We start from the raw sequence: 17,874 nt of genomic DNA, 5'->3' as shown, positions 1-17,874 counted from the left end.
TGGAGACACGCAATGTGAGATCGCAAGACGGGAGGAGGAGGCGGGGGAGGACGTGCCTACGGTCCAGTTGTTTGCGGTGTCGACAACTCGGGGCACGCCCGACGCGCGGACAAACGGTACGTTATCTTCGTCAGCGAGGTGCGCGTACCGGTTGAAGAACACCTGCGCGGATTCGAACGTCCTGTCGATGAACATCAGACACCTGCCTCCTGAATCTCTGAACAGGCCGACGTACTGAGCGGCCCCAAATGCCGTCAGGTCGTCCGCGTCGAGATCATACTCGTAGTCCTCGAGGAACTTGAGACGCTTGTCGGCGAATTTCTTCGCTGACGCGAGGCGTTCGACGGCGACGGCGTAGCGTTGTCCCTCTTCCGCGTTGGGATATCGCGCGCCGTGACGTTGCAGCTGGGCATGACACGATCAGACGCTGCGGTGGGAGCTTCTGTGACTGGACCTACCAAGTTGACCTAGAAGTAGAAGGACGGACGTCAGCTCCAGGCTCCGCGGGATCATCGTAGCGTGAAAGTGAACACAATCTCTGCAACACGCGCACGGAGAAGGCACTTCATGATCCTACGTCTGCGGCATCCCCGATCTATGAATGGCGGCCACACATACACCCCATGCGCAGCCCACACCAGACCTCCGCCGTGCCCATGCTCCGGACCACAGTCTGTCCACCGCACCCTTCCGGGGCTGCGCACTCCTCATATCCACCCAAGAGCGAACGGCGAACGCACTCACCTGCGTGACATTGCACCCCTCCGGGGGACCCACATATGTCCCCGCCGCGCGCCACGGCGCGTACTGGCCCCACATAGTCTGCACGCCCTTCGGCACATCCAGCTTCGGCGCGCGCAGGATTCCCTCCGCGACAGCCTTCCCCCTTCCCCGTCCTCCTCCCAGTACCTCCTCTACTAAGGCAGCGGCATGTCCGCCTCCACCCCCGATCCAGGGAATGCCGTCCCAGCCGTGCTGGAGGTGCCAGGGGAGGGCCCAGAGGAGGTACGCGCCGAAGACGACGAGCGTGATTGTCGCGCGGATGCACGCGGGGGTCATGCGCGAGCGCGCGGTCGGTCCCGTGCCGTTTGCATCCCCGTTTGCGGGCTGGAGGGTGGCGGAGGAGGAGGTGCCCGCGTGCGGGGCGACGACGGGGAGCTGGGGGAGGGACTTCGTGGAGAGGCGGCGGATCGGCATTCGTTAGATGATAGTCGATGGATATCTGCGCACGAGGGGGAGAAGAGGGTGAGGGGGAGACAGGGGGTAGAGGGAGATAAGTACTGACGGCGCGGGGCGAGGCTACTTATCGTCCGCGCGTGGTCGAGGGCCGGGATAGGACGCGCGGGGATTTTCATGTCGTGTGCCGTGTGGTTTGGAGCGCGAACAAGTGAGGCCGTGGGGGTGATGTCATCCTCGCCTGGCTGCAGTGCGCGCGAAGGCGCCCACTCGACAGGGACGCGCGCGATTGGCGTGCGCGGGCTGCAGGCCAAGGGAGAGAGGTGGTCACGCGGGGCTGCCTTGGGAAGATAACATAAATGATATTGTTGTGACCGGACGGGAGAGAAGAGTACGATACAGCCGATGATGAGACCTAGAAGGAATGGGTAGAGATACAGAGGGAGATATCTGCGGGTATATCAGACAAAGGCAATGAAACGGACGGGATGCATAGGGCGGAAGACAGGGAGACGCATAGGACGGGATGGCAGTCATAGTCAACGTGCAACTCATCGAGGTCATAGTACGGCAGCACTGCTGGATGGCGCGTAAGGGTCTACTGGAATAGCATCCCGCCTCAACTGGACCTTCTTCCTAGCCTGCTTCTTCGCCTTCCCTATCAGACACAAAGGCAGTCGTTTGTCAACATCTGCGGTGCAAGGAGGATAAGACGGACTCACGAGTGCGACGCGCGCGTACCGGCAGATCCAGCAGCAGCTCCCCATCCTCGCCCTCCGACGACAGCGCAGGCAGCCGGTCGCGCATGGCCATCAAACCTCCGCAGGACAAACACGAGCAGCCGTGGTACTCGCCCTCTGCGGCGCTCGCGCGCAACGTCGCCTGCTGGTACTCCCATCGCAGCTGCGCGACCTCCGCCGAGTACCTCTTTCTGCCATTCGGAGCGGGAACCACAGCGGAAGGCTGGGACTTCGACTTCTTTGTCCTCGCTGGAGGCGTGGGCATGGGGTACTTGTCCATCGCGCGCTCGAAGGTGACGAGCGCGGCGCGGGCGATCGCGTCGTCGGTCTGGACGATGGAGTCGTCGTCGTAGGGGTTCGGGTAGATGACAGCCTGGAGGTAGGCGGCGAAGACGTTGGGGACGTTGAGCTGCTGCCTGCGCTCGATCACGTACGCGATCGCGCGGTCGATGTTAGAGTGGTGCATCTTTTGACACGGTTCCCAGTGGTTGTGGTGAGGTGTGTAACAAAGTCAAGACGTCGTTGAGGGCGTCGCAAGGGAGAAAGGCGCGAGACGACAAAGTCGAAGCGTGACAGAAGAGGTGCAACAGGATATATAGCCGAGGAAAGGGACAAAGACGATAGATTACCACATCTTCTCCTATCATAGACACAAAGAGTCAGACCGAGCGCCATGAGGCCGTAGGCTTGGGCGAGGCTTGCCGTACGACATACGAACGCCCTCTTCGGATGATGCAGTGGGCCATGGCGACCAAATCCCGCATTGCTGGGGCCATCGTTGGTTGTAGAGAGAGGGCCGTGAACACTGTGGGCGTGTGGACGAGTACGGTGTCACGGATCCGCCCAAGTCCAAGCCAAGACCGGTCGGCTAAGATGAGAAGACTGGGGACAGGCCAAAGACATATCAACTTCCTGCTAGCAAGTGTCGAGCAGACTGGAAGGGAGAAAGCGAACGACAAACGAGGCGCAGCGTTACGAGCTCGAGCTCCCGATGGCCGCAGTGAGTTGGCCGTCGGCGTCGACGTCGCGCTGCAGGCTCCACGACCCGGCCGCCCGTGTCACACGCGTCACAGGGCCTCCGGGGTGAACGTGACGCGGCGGGCTCAAGTTTTCCTCCCAACTTGTCCAGGTCAAATTGGCTCGCCGAACGCTATCGTCCTCGCTCGCGGTGCCTCATTCCCCTGGTATATCCATTCTCTCTCGGTGTCGCGTTGTCTCTCATGACGACGCGGTTTACGACGCGTCGGGGACTGCAGGAAGGACGGGTCGAGAGCCGTGGAGGACATTTCCCCAGCGGGGTCGCACACATTCGTAATAGAGGATGTCCTCTTGCATTCTATAGCTGCTATGATAATTCGTGAGTGCCGCATTGTGTTCCTGCGTGCCTACTATCTCTTGGCGAATGCTCGGTTGCGCGTATCGGTGCGATCGACTCGGAGGACCAGTATCACTCGGGCAGCGTCGCCCAAGGCACACGGCAACGACCATGACTGCAATATCTCTCCATCTCAATGGCCAGCCGGACGTGGCGGCAAAGCCATTCGCGCTGAACACCTCCCCCGATCATCAGGCCCCCAAACCTTACCACCGTGTCTCCCCGCCCGGTCCGCCAAGCCCGTCGATAAGGTCTCGTGGAGATACGAGTATAAGGTACGAGAGCAGCAGCAGCGGCAGCGATTAGACTTTGGTCGGACTACCCTCTCCGTCTACGAGTGAACGGCCTCATAGCTCAAGTCGAATGTCGGCGCGCGTCACGAACATCTCCCAAGGCTGGGCGTGGAAGGAGCGCGACGCGTCCATCGCGTCCGTCCTCGACGAAGTCAGCCCCACCCCCTCCGAGCAGTGGATGAAAGCGGCTGCGTTCCCGTCCGAGGTGCACGTCGAGCTTTTGAAGGCCGGTCGCATCCCCGATCCTTTCATCGGGTTCAACGAGCACGAGGTCCAGTGTGAGTCAGGCATATCCTCTCGGAAAGACGATGTGGCTATATGCGTGCTGCTGTTACAGGGATCGGCGAGACCGAGTGGTTATACCGCACGACGTTCGACGTGCATGAGACAGAGCGCCGCTGGAAGAACGCGGAGCTGGTGTTCGAGGGCCTAGACACGATATGCGACGTCTACCTGGTCAGCACCCCTCTATCCGCGTTCGCTCGGGGTATGCGCTGCTGACTCGCACGCGCACAGAATGGCAAGAAGGTCTTGTACGCGGACAACATGTTCCGCACGTGGAGAGCGTCGCTGTCCCCGGAGAACCTGCAGGACCAGGGCAACGTGCTCTTCCTGCACTTCAAGTCCGCGCAGAAGCTCGCGAAGGAGCTCGAGGCCACGCACGGACGCGTCCGCGCCGGCTCGTGCAACCTCGGCGACCCGAGCCGCGTATACGTGCGCAAGGCGCAGTACAACTGGCGGTCCGTGCCCCCCGTCCTTCCATCCCCCCTCCCATCGCCCGCGCTGACGTTCTTGCACACAGGTGGGACTGGGTACGCCGTCGCATGCCCCCGGTCGCAGGAGACGCTGACGCTGACCGTGTTCCAGGGTCCCGAGCTGATGACGTGCGGGCCGTACCGCGCCATCTCGCTCGTCACGTACACCGCGCGCATCGACGCCGCGAATACGCGCGCGCTCGTCTCAGCTGCCCCTGCGCTGTCCCCGTCGCTGAAGGTGGACCTTGTCGTCGCCGGCGACGCGTCTGCTGTCCGTGGTGCGAAGATCGTGCTGGGGCGGCTGGACGGGTCCGTCATACGTGAGGAGGAGGTGTCTCTTGGGGGAGGTGCGGGCCTGAAGGACGTCATCGGATGGGACCTAGAGGGTAAGGTGGAGCTGTGGTGGCCTGTTGGGTATGGAAGTCAGACTTTGTACAATGTAGAGATCTCGCTGCTGGGGGAGGTGAGTGGTGCTGAGATCATGACAAGGAGACGATGAGAGGGTGGAGGGCTGACCGCGAGCCAGGGCGAGGCCGTCTTAGACACTCTCACGAGACGGGTCGGCTTCAGGACCGTGTCGCTCATCCAAGAGCCGCTCGAGGAGCCCGACCGCTACGGCAAAGGGACGACGTTCCTCTTCGAAGTCAACGGCGTGCGCATGTTCATGGGCGGTACGCACTCAGTTCCCTTCTTCCATTCCACAGTAGCGCCAACGACTCACGAAACTTGCGGGTACAGGCTCGAATTGGATCCCCGCGCACAACTTCCTGACGGCGCTGTCCGCGGACGACTACCGCGCGTGGCTCACGCTCTTGCGTGACGGGAACCAGAACATGGTCCGGCTCTGGGGCGGGGGCGTCTACGAGCCGGACGTGTTCTACGACATATGCGACGGTGCGCATGGTGTACGCTGCCTTCAGTCCAGGTGCTGACCTCGCCCCTTGTCGTTCTTGTTGTGCAGAGCTGGGCGTACTAGTGTGGCAGGATTTCCAGTTCGCGTGTGGCGTCTACCCCGCGTACGACTCGTTTGTGCAGAGTGTCAGGGCGGAGGTGGAGGACAACGTCAAGCGTCTCCGGCACCACCCTTCCATCGCCATCTTCTGCGGTAACAATGAAGGTGCATCGTCGTCGTCTCCTCATGCGTCGCTATGCGCTCACGTACGGCCAGACTACCAGATGGTGCTGCAGTGGGGTGGTACGCACTTCATGTCTACGACCGTTCGCGCTACCCGCTCACGCTGATCTTCACTTTGGCAGGCATCGACGCGTTGCCCGCACGAGTCCTGTACGAAGAGGTCTTTCCTGCCGTCGTAGCTGAGCACTGTGACCCGCCCATTCCCTACCACCGCGGGTCACCGTATGGGGGCAAAGGCTGGGATACAGCGGACCCCACTATGGGCGACGTGCACCAGTGGAACATCTGGGGCGGGAAGGAGTGGCCGTGGCAGGAATACCCGTTCAATGGCGGGCGGTTCGTGAGGTGTGTACAGGTCATATATATTTATCACGACGGCTGACTGTCTGCCTGGCGCACGGCTGGATCGACAGCGAATTCGGCATCCCGTCGTTCCCGGACGTGAAGACGGTCGACTACTGGCTCGGCGGGAACACGAAGGACCGGTGGGCCCAGTCGAAGATGATGGCGCAGCACGACCGTGCGGGCAGCCACGAGCGGCGGTTCGCGATCGTCATGAACGAGAACTTCAGGCTGACCGACGATCTGGAGACGTGAGTGCTCTGTGCTTCTGCTGCTGTAGACCCGGACGCGTATGCGGACGCGGCCGTGGAGCGCGGGCTGAACTCAATGCGGCCGATCGCGCAGGCACATATACAATACGCAGCTCATGCAATCGGAGGCGATCAGCCTCGCGTACAGGTCGTGGCGGCGCGAGTGGAGAGGAAAAGGCAAGCAATACGTGCGTCGTCTTCAATGTTTCGGGCCGCCTATGGGCGACTAATCGTACAGCATTCGCGTCCGTGCAGACCGCCGGAGTCCTCGTCTGGCAGATGAACGACTGCTGGCCTGTCATTTCATGGGCGATTGCGGACTTTTTCGTAAGGACCTGACATGAAGCTCGCTCGGCGGGCGCTGTGCTGATCGCCCGACGGCCGACGTCGCATCTCCACAGCTTCGTGCCAAGCCTGCATACTATACGATTGCGCGCGAGTTGCGTCCGATCTCGGTCGGACTGTTCAGGACCGTGAGTGCCTCGGTGACGGCTTGCCCTTGTCCTCGACTGACATTTCGTGGCTGGGGCCGCGCGTAGGTGACACAAAACCGTGAGAACGACAGGCCCAGACAGGCACGTACTGATTTTGATGGACTACTGTTGATTCGTCTCCGCTGACATTCCCAATTACACCAGTTTTATGAGTTTGGCGCGTTCCGCTCCGTGTCTGCGAACATCGAGGTGTGGGGCGTGAACGCGACGCTCAGCGCACGCGACGTCCGGCTGGAGCTGTCGTTCGTCGACCTCTGTTCGGGCTGGGAAGACTCGAAGACGGTCGAAGCCACGCTGCTCCCGAACCAGACCACCGAAATCGCGTCCATGCGTGTGCCCGGACCGCCAGCAGAGAACGCGAACTCTGTCGACACGTCGTACTCCGTGGTCGTCGGGGCCCGCCTTGTCGACGCGGCTTCTGGGGAGATCTTAGCGCGCTACGCCGACTGGCCGCAGCCGTTCCGTCTCGTCGACTTCCCTGATCCCGGGCTCGACGTAAAAGTAGAAGGCGAGAAGGTGCATGTAAAGGTGCAGAAGCCCGTCAAGGGCCTGCTCTTCACTGCAGACGAGGAAGGAGAGGATGCTCTGGGAAGACGGGAGACAGTGAGATGGAGCGACAACGCGATCGATGTCTTCCCTGGTGATCCGCAGGTGGTGGAAGTGCGCGGCTTGGCAGGGAAGCGCGTTAAGGTGAGGGCGGCATACATGGGCTGCGAACGTGGGCGCGTCGTGTACGGGCAGTAGGGCGGTCTGGAGAGGTGAGTGGCCATCTCAGTAGTCTTCGTTCAGTGTGTTGATGTATCTGGAAGAGGCAAAGTAAACTCAGCCATGTACAGCATGTCGAAATACACGGTGTTGATATCACTGGAATAATTGCGGCGGTTCTCGTTCAGGAACGACTCTCTTGCTTGTTCATCCTGTGCTGATACCACACCTCGGCCTTCAGCGCTGCGCTACTTACGCGAAAACCATACTTCAATTACAGGTGATACACATACCATTTATGTTCGGGACCTTGGGCGTCCCGAAGAGTATGAATGGTACCAACACATCTGTCTAAACCCCACGCCGTCACGCGGACCGCTTAGTTGTGCGCGTGCTCGGAGTTCGCCGCCATGCAACTCAAGAGCCAGACATATCTGAATTATCTCGTCCTCCTGTGAAAGCAGCCCTCTAGGTCTTGTGATCACCTGGATAGCCTGGATAGCCAATCAATCCATGACCCTCTCATATGGAATCAAGCTGCACCCGACCATTTCGGAGAACGCATAAGCTGAAAGTACAAACTGGTCATGGCTACTTCTAAAGACAATATCACACTCTACTTCTCACAGGTGGCTTCAATGAATAAAACTATCCCGCACAATCGCCGCAAATGTTTTCCATGCGTCTGGGATCAAGGCAGCGGGCGTCTGACAGACCATTTGACGGCTGCTGGGTAGGTGCGTATTATCATGTTTCATTCTGTATGATCAAGGTGATTAGACTCGCCTAATCAACAGCTTGCAGGTCCAGTCCCATAATCGAGCAGTTGCTTTTTCGTGAAGATCCGCGAGGACTCAGCGGCTGAACCAGCGCTCATCGGCTCGCCCAGATGCCAAACTATCCGTGGTTGACGGATGGTACCCACCAATTGGACTTCTCGTCCACGTCGTGCCCCCGCCCAACTCAAAATAAGTAGTCAAATTCCCTTACCGGCGCAATCCCGCTAGATGCCCGATGAAAGATCTCAGAATTGTTCTATTGGCATATGCAGTGCTTCTCTTGAGCGGCCATCCGCGCTGACAACTTCTCCGAGAAGGCGGGCGACTGACAGGTGTCTGTCTGTCTCTAGTGTACGAAGATATAAGATAATATACTGACGTCCGTATCTCACGTTGCAGACCGGGATGCGCCTACAACGCGTAGTACTTAGAGCCTCGACATTTCCCCACCCGCCCCATGCTAGTCCCCCTTTCTGCCAATACGCTGCCACGATCTACCGCCACTGGTAGGGATGTCACCGATCCATCTGGATGATGTGGAGAAGGAGCCCTGTAGGAGGATGACCCCCAATCACGACTCGACAACCGCGACGATCTACGAACAGGATACGAATTCGAGTAAAACACTCCCTTCGTCCACCCAACTCACGGCACCCACATATCCCGAAGGAGGACCAGAGGCTTGGCTCACCGTTTGCGGCGCTTTCGTTGGTCTGTTCTGTACATTTGGGCAGTTGAATGCCTTCGGCACGTTTCAGACGTGGTATGCCGAACATCAACTGCGCGACTTGCCCCCATCCACGATTGCATGGATCGGGTCCCTCCAACTATGGGTCTTCTTCTTCTCCGTAAGCGACGATGGTCATTCATCTCATGTGTATCCACTCTTATCCTTTTTCCCCACAAGGGTGGCTTCGTGGGACGTCTATTTGACGCATACGGTCCGAGAGTCATCATGGTTCCAGGAACCGTCACGCTGGTTCTAAGCATCATGATGACGAGCCTGTCTACTCGCTTCTACCAATACATACTCGCACAAGGCGTGTTGTTCGGACTCGGTGTTGGAATGATGTGAGTGCCAGGTCGTAGTATAGCCTTATTGTGGTGAATAATCTACGCTTGTCCAGCTTCTACCCATCGCTATCAGCTATCTCGACTTACTTCAGCAAACGCCGAGGGGCTGCCCTCGGGATAGCCTTTACGGGTTCAGGTGTTGGTATGTGATTCTCTCCCCTTGCGAAACTCCTGCTCAACCTCATTCTATCTAGGAGGTGTTGTGTACCCCATCATGTTCCAGCGCCTGTTTGCGCAGGTCGGCTTTGCCTGGGCGGTTAGGATCTCGGGATTCATATCGCTCGCCTGCTGCACAGTAGCTGTCGCCACAGTCACAAGTCGTCGCAGCCCTGTGCAAGACAGTGCTCCATGGTTTGATGGCAAAGTCTTCAAGGATGCACCGTTCATGCTGGTAGTCGCCGGTAGTGTCCTCGTGTGCCTCGGTCGGTCAAACCAAGTGATCACCGCGCCTAATCCCTGACGTTGTTTCTTCACCAGGTCTCTTCATCCCTTTCTTCTTCTTAGCCGACTACGCCAGGGATCATGGAGTCTCCGCAACCGCATCGTTCTATGTCCTCTCAGCGCTGAATGGTGGCGGCATCGTGGGACGTCTTGCGCCTCCGCTGCTCTCAGACTTCGTCGGCCGGTTCAATGTAATGGTTCCATGCGCATTCCTTCTGGGACTTTCAGCGCTTGTGTTCTGGATCTTCGCGAAGTCCCTTCTCGTAATACTCCTCTTCGCTATCCTCTATGGCTTCCTCTCTGGGGGTTTCATTGCCATGCTTATCCCATGCGTCGCGCAATTATCGGATTTCAACGAGATTGGAACTAGGATCGGTGTCCTGTACAGTATCATTTCATTCGCGTGAGTGACGTCGTATGGTCCAGAACGTCATCTAACTGACACGGACTCCCCCGTTTACAACGGCTGTAGTGCGCTAGCCGGCGGACCGGCGGCAGGTGCTATCCTCAAGGCAGACCATGAGTCATATACAGGCATGATTGTGCTTTGTGGCGTCGCCAACCTTCTGGGTTCGTTCTTCATGCTGTGGTCTAGAGCTACATTAGACTCTCGGACTTTGGTACGAATATAGTAGTGCTCGTGTCGCGTGCAGCTTGACCTGCCCTGTATCAATATTGTACTACTATTCTAACCAGCTTCAGAGACGAAGTTAGCAATCGATGGATAGCGCCCGAAGTCGTAGACAACTTGGGCGGTATACCGCTATGAATAACTTCACACACGTTGCATCATGACTATGCAGTAGGTCAGTCCAGACGCCGAAAATACGTCCTAGACCCGCTGACACGCTGCTTCTTAGGTTCTTCATTCGCTGCTGCTGAGGCCTGTGGCGTCCCTAATATCTACACTATCCGCACCGCTTTTGACGGTGGATCATGCGGCAACATTGAGCGTCTCGCTACGTCCGAACAGTATGGGACGCATACCGTTCTGCTCACTCGTATTCGGTGGTGAATCTCAGCAGCTCTCGCTGATATCCCACTCGTCGAAGGCGCCTCTCTATAAGGTCAGGGGACAGCGGAACGGAGTGATTCCTGGAAAGTTCTACTGTGAGGAAGATGGTACGTGATCCCACCAAAACAGGACGTTCAAATTCTCACTAAGCTCCTGCTATCGCGCGGCTTCTAGGTATGGGCGGTCTAGCCACCGGCTTAGGCGCCATTATGACCATGTCCCTGCCTCGCGTGTACTCCGTTGTGTTCACCTGTCCGACGAAGACGTATATGTGCTTTCCCGCTTACGTGGGGTCGATTCGAATGTACTGCCACGTGCATGCGGACACAATTTTGGTCTCTATTTAACCAATGATGCCACTCCTAGCCAGTCGTCACAAGCCCCGTTTCCACTACTGCAGGCACTCCTCGCCATATCCCGACCTTCCTGATGGTTGCCGACGACCAAGAGAAGGCTGAAATTGCTCTGGCCGGCATGCCTCATATGCTCATAGCAGAGGACACAACGTCCAGCGATGAATCCACGACGGAGCTCACGAACTGCATCTTCCCGGATCCAGGATTCAAGGCTTGGCTCACCGTTTTTGGCGCTGCTGTGATGCTTTTTTGCTGTGGGCAACTTACCGCCTTCGGCGTCTTCGAGACGTACTACGCCCAGCACCAGCTGAAGGGAGTGTCCCCATCGACCATTTCCTGGATCGGCTCCTTGCAGCTTTGGATATTGTACTTCTCGGTATGTATACCCAAGTAAACTAGTTTTCAGCCGAGTCAGTGACCTAAATTCACCCTAGGGATCGGTTTTAGGTCGCTTCTTCGACGCTTACGGTCCACGGATGATCTTGATCTCGGGATCGTTCCTTCTTGTCTTCTCCACGATGATTCTCAGCGTGTGCACGAGATTCTACCAATTCCTTCTAGTGCAAGGCCTGCTCACGGGATTGGCTTATGGGATGCTGTAAGTGACTACATGTAGTCTTTCATACGGTACACTACTCTGACACGACTGATTTCTCCCCTAAGATTCTATCCTTCGTTCGCTTCGATCTCGACACATTTCTCTACATTACGCGCTACCGCTGTCGGAATAGCAATCGCAGGCTCGGGTGTAGGTGCGTAATCCTTGCCTACTCAACTTTACACTTAGCTCAGATTGTGCGAAGGGGGTGTTGTTTTTCCAGTTCTATTTCGATACCTGTTCGCTCGGATTGGGTTTGGATGGACAGTCCGGGCATCTGGATTCTTGCTATTAGCTCTAGGAGCCATCGGTTGTGTGACTATCACAAGTCGTATCCCCCCAGGCCGTCGAGCCATCTCTCCCCTTCCAGACGTCAAGTTGCTCACAGACGCCCCGTTCGTATTGCTGGTAGTAGGATGTGTCTTCGTCAACTTCGGTCAGTAAGCAACTGTTCGTTTCAAGTAGAAGGAACTGACAAGTCTTGTATTTCAGGGCTGTTTATACCCTTCACCTACATCTCCGACTACGCTATCTCCCAAGGGGTCTCCTCCTCTACCTCTTTCTACATCGTATCAGCGATGAATGGCGGGAGTATCTTCGGCCGCATCATACCTGCGTTGGTTGCGGACGCAATCGGCCGATTCAATATCGCGTCACCTTCAGCTTTCCTTATCGGCCTCTTCGCACTGGTCTTCTGGATGCTTGCCAAGACCCTTGTCAACATCACGGTTTTCGCAGTAGCGTATGGCTGCTTTGCAGGGGCATTTCTTGCCATGCAGATACCATGCGTCTCGCAGATATCAGATATCAAGGAGGTTGGGACGAGAATCGGCGTATTGTACAGCGTCGCATCTTTTGGGTGGGTCTTGTAGATGACGCATCACAACCGAAGCAGAGGATCTGACACAAAATGCATAGGGTGCTAGCAGGCGGCCCTGCAGCGGGAGCGGCCCTGAAGGCGGGAAACGGAAACTACACCGGCATGGTTGTACTTTGTGGCATAACGAACATCCTTGGATCTCTGCTCATACTGCTCTCCAAGTATAGAGTGAACCGTAACCTATTCGCACACGTGTAATCGCCCGGGACTTATCTACTGCACTATTGAGCTTGCACCGTAGCCAGACGTCACTGCTCATCTCGTCGCCTTCCGGAACCTGAGAGTCGCAAGGTCTTTTCGAAATGTGTAACTATCGTGTATTGAAGTCGACGAAGAAGCAGGTACAGCGCATATGTTTGACTCATCCCTTTCAAGCTGTGTACATCGGAGGGGGGGTTACAGGCTGACGACGCTCTTTTCTCCTCACTCCATAGAGAGCTGCAAGCAGTCCGGATGCGACTGTCATACTGATCGACGGCGAGGAAGGGGTAGCTGGGGCTGTCGACGATGAAGCAGAGCGACTGGTATCATCTCGGAGAACGAGGGCGCGTAGGCTGCTGATGCGTCTCGAGAAGCGTGATTGATATCCCTTGCGTTTGGGACCCTTCAAGATTCGGGACACCTCGCCCACTTCACTTTCTGGAGAAACAATTGTAGCTCCTGTGGTCGAGGGCTCCGTAGCAGTGGGACTCGAAGGTGGGGGGATGCATGCCGACTGAGTGGAGGGGTCTGGGACAGCATTGGCTTCTAGGTCAAAGGGTTTCACTTCCGCATCTGGGCCTTACAGCGCAGAATACTCAGTGGCCTTGTTACTCGCAGTGATGGCTTCGGGAAGGGCGACTCACTGTTGTCGCTATCATGTATAGACGAGTATGGATGACGCTCCCTTTTTCTCCACCAGTATAAGAACGCCACACATGCCAATGCCAACATCAACCCTACGATCGAACCACCCACAATGGCCGCGATGGGTAGGCCGTTGCTTGGAGAGGGTACAGCCTCTTGCCAAAATGTATCGTCGGGGCGAAAAGCGAGACTGTCCAACAGGAAGGGGTAGTCGGGAGATACTTCGACGATTGTGATATTGACGCGATGTAAACTGCTCGGAATGTCTTGATAGACTAATGCAATTGTTTGAAACGCCCACTCCGTTCCGCTGTTGGGCAGGCTGGTAGTCATGAGAGGGAGTCCGTCGATGCACCAGCGGAACACGGGAGGAGGAGACGAGGTGGCGTTCGGTGGGATGAGAACCTCAAGAAACACCGTCGTGCCTGCAAATGAGGAAAGGTCACGCGATGTATCGCACAGGGCATTGCAAACTCACCATGGTATTGAAGAGAAACTGAGTCTTGGAGGGTTGTCGACGAAGAGACCTGATCCCCATTCTCTGTTGGTTCAGGCTGTTGCCATTGTCCTACATAACGCAAGGCAGCGTCTTGAGCACCGATGACAACTAGCCGAGAATTCCCCTGGTTCAGGTTATAGGGCATAACGATGAAGCACTGTATAGGCACGGGCATGGGCGTGCCCCGATCATCCGGTTATATGAGCTGACGGGTTGAAAGGGGGGTGTGAGGACGTCATGATCACTGGGCGTGGTGGCGGTCTTCTCGGGGGAGGACATTGCATGCCGAACTCCCGAGCCACTCATATCCACCAGCAGTATGGTGCTGCTTCTCACGAAATCCACTTCCTAACACCTACATCAAGATATCATCATGAGGACATGGCAATGTTCCTCGTGGATGACGTGATATACTAGACTTCGCGTACTGACAGATCGAAATCATCGTGATATACGATGGTACCCGTGAAGGGGATAGAACAAAATCGAGGCCTGAAAATCCATTCGGCATGAAAAGCAGGCCGGGCTCCGCACCAAGTGGGATCACCATTGCCGAGTGGAAGTTGAGACATTTGGCTTCATGTTTCTGAGTGTCAGAAGCGGCTCTCCTCCTAAGACCGGTTGCCGCGCAGGCCTAAGGCGCCCAGCACCTGTCGGGCCGACGTGACTACCTTACTGAAGCGCGGTGGCGGGGTCGTGGCAGGCGATCAAGCAGAAGGTCCTGGGACAGAAATCTTACTAGGGCGTGGATGCTGTGAAGGTGTGATGCCGAGCCCGTACCGCCGACGCTGAACGTTTCTTCTCAAGATGGTGATACTGTAGTAGAATCTGCCGCAAAACGGTATCTTCGGGTGAGGGGAGGGGACCCGGAGGTGAACGCGGAAGGGTAAACGGGTTGAAAGAAATCTAGCTGACTCACCGTCATGGGGTCCAGGTAGCAACGTATAACCATACTACAGCTTCCTCCGAGACAGTAGCTTCGCGCATAACAGCACCGACAAGAACCCCCAACGCCGCCTAATCTGGGCCCCACTGGTGACCCTGTCTTTGCCTTGGGTGTCCCATGCCCGCCTTCACTTGAGTCATGACCCTCTGACATTTCAGGACGACGGCACGAAGGCGAGGTCCCAGAACCTGTCGCTAGGGCTGAATGCGACCTTTTGGAGCGCAAATGGGTATGTAGCAAAAGTTCCGGTGATAAGAGCGTTCAGGATGTGCACGTCGTCGGGGAGGCCCTGCTGGTCGCGCACAGAGTAGAAGAGCCAGTCAGTTACGTCGTCAGGTAGTGTGCCAGACTGTGTCTGTCATTGATTGACCATCTGACAATCGGGGCGGGGTAGAAGAGGTATCTGGAGGTAGGAGGGCTTCGACGATAATCCGCGTACCTGCGTTGCACGTTACGGTAGACCGTACTCCATCCAAGAGTAGTACGATGCCTACCGTTGAATTTGAGGGAGAACGAGTTAGACGGAGCTACAGAGCATGATTCGGCGTAGCCAAACGCAGTCTCCTGTATCCAACTTCCTGAACATTGAACGGCAGGATCACAATCAGCCTCGTTGTAGGCCATCGTCGTGGATGGAGTCCAGAAGTACGAAGGAAGCGAAGGAAGGGAAGAAGCCGTCAGTTACAAGACTATTTGCAAAGTGGTCGCGGCTGACCCAGGTACCAGTTAACACACATATGACTTGATATGAGGATAGGTGCCTTTCCTGGAGTCAATGATATGAAGAAGATGATCATACCAAAAGTGCCTGAGAGCCTCTCAGGCACTTTTGGTTCAGTGAGAGCTGGTGAGAGTACATAGCACAGTACGGAAGACACGGCCCGTCGGGTCGTGATGTCTACAAGTACTTCGGCGTCTGTGTTTCGCTTTCTCACGGACACGCCGTGAACTTCCGCAGCGCAACAATCAACTTCGTCTTTCTCAGTATTACTGCCTTGTTCAAATGATGCTTGAGACATACACAAAGCCTGGGTTATGACGACGCATAAGATGGAAAGAGTGGGTTGGTATGGTGCAGTTCACTTAGTCACCACCAATGTTGTACGCAGTTAGGCGCGCGCTCAAGTGTCACGTGACTTGGCCTTAGGTTAGGTTCAACGGCTTTGACCCCCTCACAATACCAATACAGCCTGTTGTGTATCACTGCGACCTTAGACTTATTGATTATGTTCAGCAGTGGTGAAGTGCTCCTCCTGAAAGCACTAAAGCTAGTATACCTTGGCATCTCATTGGTCAACATGCCAGAGGCTCTGCGGTCGAGCTGATCCAACAAGGGAGTGGCCGACACAGGCAACGGGCGTTTCTCTACATTATGTAATGAAAAGATTACCTCTTTAGTATATAAACGCCCATATCACGTGCTGCGGCCTTACTGGTGAGGTCACCTTCGCCAGTTTTGACCCAATTGAGAATCGCTTTTGGGGATTAGTTCCCCTATTCAAATCCTTGCAAATGGCAAATAACGGAAGCGTTTCGTGACAATCTGATGAAGTTACATAGCGGCGCTTAACTGCGTACAAAAGTGGTGGTCTCTAAGTGAACTGCACCATAGGAGATGACCTTAAACCACTTTGTCGTTCACCAGTATACTCTGCATTTGAGACTACCAGTTTGGAACAGGCCATACTCAGCTTGCTCCTCGCGCCAGCTAATGAATAACATAGGCCCACGAACATCACGCGGGTCGATGGTCATCTGAAGATCATGTTCGTCGGTGTAATACGAGTACTAGTGACGAGCATCCAATACAGACGTACACCAGGGGAAAGACGTAGACTCGAAACCAGTCGAACGGAACGCACGTGGTCCTACCCTTTCACCGAATCTCGGCAGGGGACGACCTAGCAGAGACGTACTTGTGGAAGTGGCCCTGTGGAACTGGGGCGCTTATGCATCATGCACGCGAGCATGCATTGCGAAGTAGGACACCCAGGTCCCTGGGCTTGAAGTAAGAATCCAAGATCTAGGGCGCTACAATCACACAGCAAAGGCACAGATATGGTATACAAAGGCGGATGAGTCCGTACTCTATCCCAAGTCTCATGGATTCTCCGAGTAAATAGGCGGTGGTTCAGATGTAGGAGACGGTTCTCCCTTCGCCCAAGCCGGCCTCGCACGCCCAAAAGCAGCCAAAAGTCCAGCGGCCATTAGTCTGCTAAACCGCGGTGGCGGCGTAGTAGAAGGCGCAGATGACTGGGAATGGGCAGAGTAAGAGGAGGCCTGTTGACCCATCGACTCCTGCATGAGACGCGACGCTGAGCGCAGTTCGAAGCCTACGCGCTGAGGGGATTCGACAAGGATCCAACTTCCGTGAGGGCCACGCGTGCTGCGTGATAGTATCGTGGCCCCCGCGTCCGAAACATCCTCCATTGAGGGTGATTCTGGTGCCGATACTTGGCCATATGGCTCCTCCTTGGGGTTCGGGGAAGCATCCAGGGTCGGGGGACGATGAGCGAATGGATGTATCTGATGATCTGAGCGCATTTCAGAATTATTTCTGCGCCAGAAGCAAACATCCAGTTTACTCACCGTTGTGGATATCAGGGAGCCTTGCATATTTGTTTCGCCTCCTCTCCCACAGCAGTAGGATAGTCACACAAAGGACTGCGAAGAACACCAATCCGACTACCATGCCACCCACGACCGCTCCCATCGGCACCCCTGTACTAGCGTCCCTTCCCATTACTAGCATAGTACTTCCGCTGGCCGTTGCTTGGATACTCATGCTGGTAGTTGATTGAGTCGAATTCCCGTGAGGGTCGCAATACTTGTCGCTCGGCAGGAGCTTGAAGTCCAGGAGGTAGAACGGGTGTTCTACGTATGAGATGAGAGGAAGCTGCATATTCACGCACAATCTTATAACATACCGAAAGCATTTGAGTTGATCGCTTCCGCCATACCATCTGTTGGCGTTGGACAGCGCGCTGGCCAAATGTAACTGTTACTTAAGGTTCGTCAGCTTCTGCCTTCGCTATGATGACGTGCGTGGGTACGTCAGGTACGTTCGGCCCAATCGCCTGGAGGCGTAACTGTTGACATCGCAAAGGGAAGGATAACTTAAATGTGGCCTCGCGCCCGTGGACTTGCTGTTAGCTAGTATCGGCGAGCTCGCGC

The 17,874-nt window shown here is 56.1% G+C and overlaps 4 protein-coding genes across 4 annotated transcripts; 2 read left to right on the top strand and 2 right to left on the bottom strand.

Moving 5' to 3' along the window:
* Positions 1-29: 29 nt before the first annotated feature.
* On the bottom strand, positions 30-1,197 carry DICSQDRAFT_175595 (phosphoglycerate mutase-like protein; the record flags this gene model as incomplete). Its single annotated transcript, XM_007371481.1, has 4 exons — positions 30-181; positions 236-405; positions 459-467; positions 745-1,197. Coding segments are annotated over 4 exons (784 nt in total), but the record flags the coding sequence as incomplete, so codon positions are not given.
* Positions 1,198-1,533: 336 nt separating this feature from the next.
* On the bottom strand, positions 1,534-2,921 carry DICSQDRAFT_184232 (uncharacterized protein). Its single transcript, XM_007371480.1, has 2 exons — positions 1,899-2,921; positions 1,534-1,834 (listed from the first exon to the last, which is right to left on the bottom strand). Exons 1-2 carry the CDS (start codon positions 2,380-2,382, stop codon positions 1,737-1,739), a joined length of 582 nt encoding a protein of 193 aa, XP_007371542.1. The 5' UTR covers positions 2,383-2,921; the 3' UTR covers positions 1,534-1,736.
* A 701-nt stretch (positions 2,922-3,622) lies between these two features.
* On the top strand, positions 3,623-7,424 carry DICSQDRAFT_164183 (glycoside hydrolase). Its single transcript, XM_007371479.1, has 16 exons — positions 3,623-3,862; positions 3,922-4,040; positions 4,101-4,324; positions 4,387-4,396; positions 4,452-4,802; positions 4,866-5,010; positions 5,078-5,233; positions 5,301-5,534; positions 5,597-5,819; positions 5,888-6,067; positions 6,162-6,255; positions 6,323-6,394; positions 6,469-6,540; positions 6,607-6,642; positions 6,706-7,319; positions 7,371-7,424. The coding sequence occupies exons 1-15, from the start codon at positions 3,655-3,657 to the stop codon at positions 7,303-7,305; spliced, it is 2,724 nt and encodes a 907-aa protein (XP_007371541.1). The 5' UTR covers positions 3,623-3,654; the 3' UTR covers positions 7,306-7,319; positions 7,371-7,424.
* A 1,181-nt stretch (positions 7,425-8,605) lies between these two features.
* Positions 8,606-10,293, top strand: DICSQDRAFT_114028 (MFS general substrate transporter; the record flags this gene model as incomplete). The annotated part of the gene is made up of 6 exons (XM_007371478.1): positions 8,606-8,893; positions 8,953-9,116; positions 9,173-9,261; positions 9,314-9,541; positions 9,597-9,963; positions 10,033-10,293. 6 exons carry the CDS (start codon positions 8,606-8,608, stop codon positions 10,190-10,192), a joined length of 1,296 nt encoding a protein of 431 aa, XP_007371540.1. The 3' UTR covers positions 10,193-10,293.
* Between the last annotated feature and the right edge of the window lie 7,581 nt (positions 10,294-17,874).

Source organism: Dichomitus squalens (genome assembly GCF_000275845.1).
Source record: "Dichomitus squalens LYAD-421 SS1 unplaced genomic scaffold DICSQscaffold_108, whole genome shotgun sequence".
NCBI lineage: Eukaryota > Fungi > Basidiomycota > Agaricomycetes > Polyporales > Polyporaceae > Dichomitus > Dichomitus squalens.
Note: the sequence above shows the minus strand (reverse complement) of the source record. Positions and strands in the feature narration are given on the sequence as shown.

Excerpts from the sequence above, each read along its gene's own strand:
- DICSQDRAFT_164183 (XM_007371479.1), top strand. The coding sequence starts at position 3,655 with ATGTCGGCGCGCGTCACGAACATCTCCCAAGGCTGGGCGTGGAAGGAG. Across the intron at positions 5,011-5,077 it reads CGTGCGCATGTTCATGGGCG|GCTCGAATTGGATCCCCGCG; the intron begins GTACGCACTCAG and ends TTGCGGGTACAG. Across the intron at positions 6,068-6,161 it reads CTGACCGACGATCTGGAGAC|GCACATATACAATACGCAGC; the intron begins GTGAGTGCTCTG and ends CCGATCGCGCAG.
- DICSQDRAFT_184232 (XM_007371480.1), bottom strand. The coding sequence starts at position 2,382 with ATGCACCACTCTAACATCGACCGCGCGATCGCGTACGTGATCGAGCGC. Across the intron at positions 1,835-1,898 it reads GGTACGCGCGCGTCGCACTC|GGAAGGCGAAGAAGCAGGCT; the intron begins GTGAGTCCGTCT and ends TGTGTCTGATAG.